This window comes from Lactuca virosa, chromosome 3 (genome assembly GCF_052849685.1).
Source record: "Lactuca virosa cultivar CGN04683 chromosome 3, Lactuca_virosa_CGN04683_v6, whole genome shotgun sequence".
In the NCBI taxonomy this organism is placed as follows: domain Eukaryota; kingdom Viridiplantae; phylum Streptophyta; class Magnoliopsida; order Asterales; family Asteraceae; genus Lactuca; species Lactuca virosa.
Window position 1 is genome coordinate 49,088,856 of NC_136428.1, and position 6,157 is coordinate 49,095,012.

The 6,157-nt window shown below is 34.3% G+C and overlaps 1 protein-coding gene across 1 annotated transcript; it reads right to left on the reverse strand.

Annotated features, from left to right (window-relative positions):
* Positions 1 to 326: 326 nt before the first annotated feature.
* LOC145165632 (uncharacterized) lies at positions 327 to 5,904 on the reverse strand. The gene is made up of 14 exons (XM_079084404.1): positions 5,720 to 5,904; positions 5,438 to 5,629; positions 4,155 to 4,358; positions 3,890 to 4,071; positions 3,630 to 3,756; positions 3,359 to 3,553; positions 3,214 to 3,261; positions 3,079 to 3,126; positions 1,586 to 2,998; positions 1,418 to 1,501; positions 1,261 to 1,340; positions 1,131 to 1,182; positions 952 to 1,038; positions 327 to 867 (listed from the first exon to the last, which is right to left on the reverse strand). Exons 2-14 carry the CDS (start codon positions 5,543 to 5,545, stop codon positions 643 to 645), a joined length of 2,853 nt encoding a protein of 950 aa, XP_078940530.1. The 5' UTR covers positions 5,546 to 5,629; positions 5,720 to 5,904; the 3' UTR covers positions 327 to 642.
* Between the last annotated feature and the right edge of the window lie 253 nt (positions 5,905 to 6,157).

Genomic DNA, 6,157 nt, shown 5'->3' on the forward strand with positions numbered 1-6,157 from the left:
TACAACTTTTACAATAAAATTTCAAATGCAACCAATTATACTAAATCAAAGCGTAATTTTTTCCCTTTCTAGATGTGAAATAAACAAACTTATACTATTAAATGTTATAACCAATGATTATATAACTGAAACAAAATTAATACAATATTGATGATTTTAATATGGACCATTTCGCTGAATGAAATTGATATAAATCAATAGAGTTGTATGTTACTTCGTTTAAAGGAACCGATTTATTGGATCTTAAACAGTCACTTATGATATTTAACCTCACAATTTCATTCAGATCCACATATCTCACCATTTTGAGCTGAAAACTTGATGTCTTTGAAAGATAAGCAAAAGTTATATATATGATTTGCAAAGTTTTTAGAAGAAATCATAGAAGCCAACACATTACACATCCAACCCTATTTATAACAGAAATTAGCCTCCTAATTACCCCCCTACTGTAAGTCTTGAAAAGATACAACTAAATTTTACCCTACTATAAGGTACAAATTTAAGCACAATTACCTTCTACCAAGCAATTTCAACATGACTATTGACTACTCTTATATCTCTGACTGACTTTAACTAATTACTGACATCTACCAATCCATTGTAATGTAAAAAACTAGTATATCACAGAAGATCCCATCCCTACATCTTCTTTCTCTTCTTTCCGCCCTTTGACCCACTGTTTTTACCCTCGGTTGACTTTTCTGCAGCATCACCATCATCTAATTCTTTTTCATCAACACCGGTTGACTTTGATTTTGACTTTGACTTTGACTTTGTGGAGTCACTTTTACCCTTTGATTTGTAAGTAATAATTTTGGATAATGTCTCATCATCATCAGTGCTATGAACTTCAGTGGGTTTCTTCTGTTATTTAACATCAATAAATAATATTTAAAAGAAAAAGATAATTTGACAAAAAATCAGCATACATAGAAATAGAATTCTCACCTCATTTCGTGCAGAAAACTCTTGCAAAATTTCCCATTTTTCTTTTTTAAGATTCAATGTTTCTACATCTCCATCCACATATGAAACCTGTTTTATTAATTAAACTCCGACAACATGAGTGATATAAACGATAACTTAAAATTTTATAAAAATTAAAAAGGTAAGAGTATTGAAATGACCTTATGCTTGTTTTTAGCAGAATCAAAGGATTCAATAACACCTTCGTAATACCTGCAATTAAGAATGTGAATAATAAAAATATGTCAAATTTTTAAATAAACTTTTAAAACTAGGTTTTAGGCCGCTTACTTATGATCATCAGGCCACCAAACTTTAACCTTCAAACCAATCAGGCTATCATCATACTTTACGTTCTTGTTAGCCTGTGACTATAATAAGTAAACAAAAAGTCAGCTTTTGATTCCTTCTTCTAAATAACATACAAGGCCAGAGTTATGAACATTACATTATTTTTACCAACGGATCTTTTTCGTTTTGAGGTTTCCTCCGATTTACCTTCCTCTGCAAGCTTTGGAGAAATATCCATCCCCTTAAAAAAGGTAAATAGTTTGATTACTCCAAGTGCAAAAAAAAAACAAAGGGTAAAAAAGTAAAATAAACAAGTTACAATTACATGATCATCATCTTCAGGCAAGGATTTTGCTTGGTCCTTCTCTTCAAGTTTTTTTTTACCACTTGAGGCGTTCTTTTTTCCATCTTTGTTCTTTGCCACAGAAGAAGAAGAAGAAGAAGTGTTTTTGTTACCTTTTTTAGCAATAGCAGGTAACTTGATTGGTTTTGAATCTGAATCACTTTCATCTTCTTTACCAGCAGAAGACTGTCTCAGTGGTTTATCAAAAGAATCACTCTCATCATCCGTTTCAATCAATGGTGTTGTTGAAGGTTTAACCTCTGCATCCACTTTTTTACCATTCAGTTTTGCCTTTTTTGCCCCTGACTTTCCACCACCACTTTTCTTACCAGACATCTTACGCTTCCTTTTCGCTGAACCACCACCACCGCCCACTTTCTTACCTGAAGCAACTGTATCCGCTTTTTTCTCGTCTTCTGGTGTAGCAGTTGTAGCTGGAACTGGAAGTTTATCTTTCTGAAGAATTGATGCCTTCTTTTTCTTTATAACATCTATTAGAGGTGTATCATCTTTAATCATACTCTTTTTCTTTGAACGAGGACCTTTTCTAATATGAATCTTATACTGTAGGCCCCCACTTTGTGATTCTAAACCAGCATTTGCCACCTCAGATTCCTCTTCTTGAGGTGGTGATACCTTCTCAACATTCATCTCTTCCGGAAGGCTCCCACTTTGTGATGGACCATTTACAACTTCAGTTCCTACTTCTGGAACAGAAACTTCAATTTCATCGGCTTTCTCATCTTTATTTTCATCATTTTTCCCATCTTTATTTTCATCGGCTTTCTCATCTTTATTTTCATCATTTTTCCCATCTTTATTTTCATCGGCTTTCTCATCTTTCTTTTCATCGGCTTTCTCATCTTTCTTTTCATCAGCTTTCTCATCTTTCTTTTCATCGGCTTTCTCATCTTTCTTTTCATCAGCTTTCTCATCTTTCTTTTCACTGGCTTTCTCATCTTTACTTTCACCATGAGAAGAGGCAGAAGTTTCGGATGATGTCATGGTGACATCAGTCTTATTTACTTCCTTATTGGAAGTCTCTTCTGGTTTTGATTCTAATTCTGGAACAGAAACTTGAACATCATTTTCTCTCTCATCTTTGTTTTCACCATGAGAAGGTTGGACTGATTCCAATGTGGCATCAATCTTATTTCCTTCCTTGTCGGATTCTACATTTGCCAACTCAGCAACTGAATCATTAATGTCGGCTTTGCTACCCAAACTAGAATCTTGATGTTCAATGGCTTCTTCTGGCTTCTTTGAGGACTCTTTAACAGGTGATGAATCTTTTTCAGTCAAAGTAACTCTTCCTCCATTGCTCATAACTATTTTCAAAATTCTGGTGGGAGTGGCAACAGTCTCTGCAGGCCTTTCTGAATTCTCTTTAACCACCTACAATTGGGGAAAAAATTTCAACTTGTTAATAAATTTTCAGAATGTTGAATGTTCAAAAATGACAAAAAATACCATACCTGAGTTGTCTCTTCCGAAGATACTACTGTAATCTTGCTCTCATCAGCCTGTAGCATTTCATAATTCATACAGAAAGCATGTTACATGATAGAAAAAGGAACTTTACAAGATCGAAAATAATATAAATAGCATGCCTGTGGTGCCTCTTCTGAACGTTCCTTGGCCAATTTGTTCTCATCAGTCTGGAATATAAGAGTTTAAACAAAAATGTACACCATGTCATTGTCATCAATACAATTACTTCAAGAAGCATGTAGTGAGATAACTTTCAAATTATACCTGTTGCTGCACCAAATCACTCTCATCATTTTGCTCAAAAACAGTTGCCCCTTCACATACAGCAGCCAAAACTGGGCTATAGTTATCTAATGAATCACCCAAATCGGGGAGGGTTTTACTCAAATAAGGCCTGAGTATAGCTCTAGACTTCTCAAGTATTTGTTCCCCCAATTTCCGTGCCACTGGTAGAACTCCCTACATAAGAGGAAAGTGATTTGTCATTTGTCAAAGAAAAGAAAAGCAAGAAAGGAAATTTAGGGAAAAACAATACCTCGCTGTCATTTTTAAGGCTAAACAGTAGTGGTTTAAGCAAGTTATCTGAAACTTCTTCGATTTCTTCAAAAATAAGGCTCATAATATCTACCATTGATGAAAATATGTTGTCAGGATGATGTTCCCTGAAATTGAAAAGAAAGCAAAACGTTTTAGGTAACACAGATGAAATTTAAAAAGGGTATTCATGCGTCATCATTACTAAAATAACTTGAAATGGTAGTTAAGGTAAGGTACTCTCTACAACAAATAACATACCTTATTGATTTCAGAAAGTGCTCAAACATCTCCACAATCAACTCTTCACATTCAAGATCAAGCATAATAACACATGATCTGACTTTGCAAACAGTTTCAAGAATTGAGGCCCTCTTGATATACGAGCGGCTGGACTTGTCTGATAAATTCTCAAACGTAGAAACAATCAAGCGAAAGACATCCTGTAGATATAAATATAAAATATAAATAAACTGAATCTTTGTAAAGAGTATAATGAGACAGTTTAATGTTTGATCTGTTGTACCTTCAGTTCCTGATCATCAAATGGGGCATCAGGCGCTGTGACTCTTGTTATTTCACTGAGACATGCAGCCACTGCAACTTTCACATCCACATTTGAATGATCTACAAGACTTCTATCAACCAAGCACTTTTGTAATGGAGTTAGTACTTCTTTCATTAAATCATTGGGTGATTGATCCACCATCGATAGAAGTTTATCCGTTTGCTGAAATGTACAAATAAACGAAAACCAATTAGATCCACAAAATCCTACTTCTAAAGTTTTATTAAGGAATAAACATAAAACAAACAGCTATAGGCATGCATTAATTTAACTGCATTAGCCTTTGAATACCGCTAAGATCCTATCAGATACCGGATACCCACGTGATTACTTCTCATAATTACAATGCTTGTTGTTATTATTTTATACTACCTATTGTGCATATAGTTTATTTTTTTGTGAGTATAATCATGTTTGATTCTATAGATAACCTATATTTTGTGAGTATAAACTACCTATATTCAGATTCAGACATGACCTAAAGACGATTTATATAGACATTATGTTCTTGATGTATCTTGTACTACTTCATTTTGGTTGGCATAATTTATCTAAATCTGAAGGAACCCCATGGCCTAAAGGATTCATTTCAAATTCAGAGCATTAAGGTATGCAGGTCAAGTTTGACAATTGTCACACAGGAATTATAAAGGTTAAGAGTAAAACAATGTTACAGAAGTTGCATACACCTTATAGGTAGCATATAGCTTCATCTAATCGTCTATGTTAATTACCATGTATGGTCTTTTCGCCTTCAAATTTCTCTATGAAAGGAGCAAAAAGATATTCAGATAAGCTACTCCCTCCATCTAAGGTGAAGGATATGGGTTTTCCTCGGTATGTAGTGAGACTCCCTTTTGAGGAATTAGGGAAAATCAAGTATTGCTAGATTCTAACCCTTTAAATATACGCCCTAGTACTGACGATCACTGAGAACCTAAACTTTGTTACTTCTGTTCATAAAAGTAACATAAATGCAAATTACAAATGTAGCAATGTTCTCATGACAATTACTAAATCCGAACAAAGTAATCAGCATAATCATGCAAAATTAAGATACTATCTAATCTCAGATTAACCATAAAGTGTCCAAAATGGTGGTACAAGTAGCAAGAAACAACATGCAAGACTCAAAAGTACAAATAATTACATTTCAGACTGCCCAACAAACCCTCCAGAAATGGATGCTAGAAACAAACCGAACAAACAAACTCGCAGAAGGTTTAGAAATGAGGGCTTACATCAAGAACATGGAGAAGTTCATCATCGGAAGTCGGGGGCCGTAAAAGCCGCTTCCCTGCCTCCTTGAGCTGTTGCGTTAGTTGCAGCTCAACATCTGTCGTCACCATTTTCAAATTCTCTCACTATCTTAGGTTTCTCCTCGGACAAAAAGTAGTCTGATGCACCTCAGTCTACTCGTACCATTCAAAACCCTAACAAAACTCGTTGTAAGCACAAAAAACAAAAACCCTACGGAATTTGAAGTAGAATAGGCTAAAATTTTGAAGGGGTTTTTCAATGACCTTAAAAACCCTAGAAATCTAGCACGATCTTTGATAGAACAGCAAAAACAGTTGATTTTCTACTGAAAGAAACTATGACAGCATTCAAAGAGAGAGTTTATCCATTGCTTTTGAGACATAAAAGGAGGGAAATTAGGGCTTGTTTTTGTGAACATTTGTGGACAGAGAGGAGAATTGAGGAATTCTAAAAGGAACAAGTGTGCGTACTAGGCTCTACACAAGATTTATTTATAGGTGAAAAAAGACGAGTCCTTTTCTGCAATTTTATGGTTTTTTTTACGGTTGAATGTTTATTTTGTAGTTATAGCTTGTACTAAATGCTTTTTAATAAATAATTTTTAAAAAATATTACAATATTTTAATTTTTTTTTTTGAACGGCTGAATACTTCTGTTTTTCGTCCCTAAACAGTAGATCTTCTAGGCCTTATTTATTCTTT

Coding starts and splice junctions, on each gene's coding strand:
- LOC145165632 (XM_079084404.1), bottom strand. CDS start 5,545: ATGGTGACGACAGATGTTGAGCTGCAACTAACGCAACAGCTCAAGGAG. Junction 4,072..4,154: donor TTGATGATCAGGAACTGAAG/GTACAACAGATC, acceptor TTATATCTACAG/GATGTCTTTCGCTTGATTGT. Junction 1,183..1,260: donor TGGTGGCCTGATGATCATAA/GTAAGCGGCCTA, acceptor TCTTAATTGCAG/GTATTACGAAGGTGTTATTG.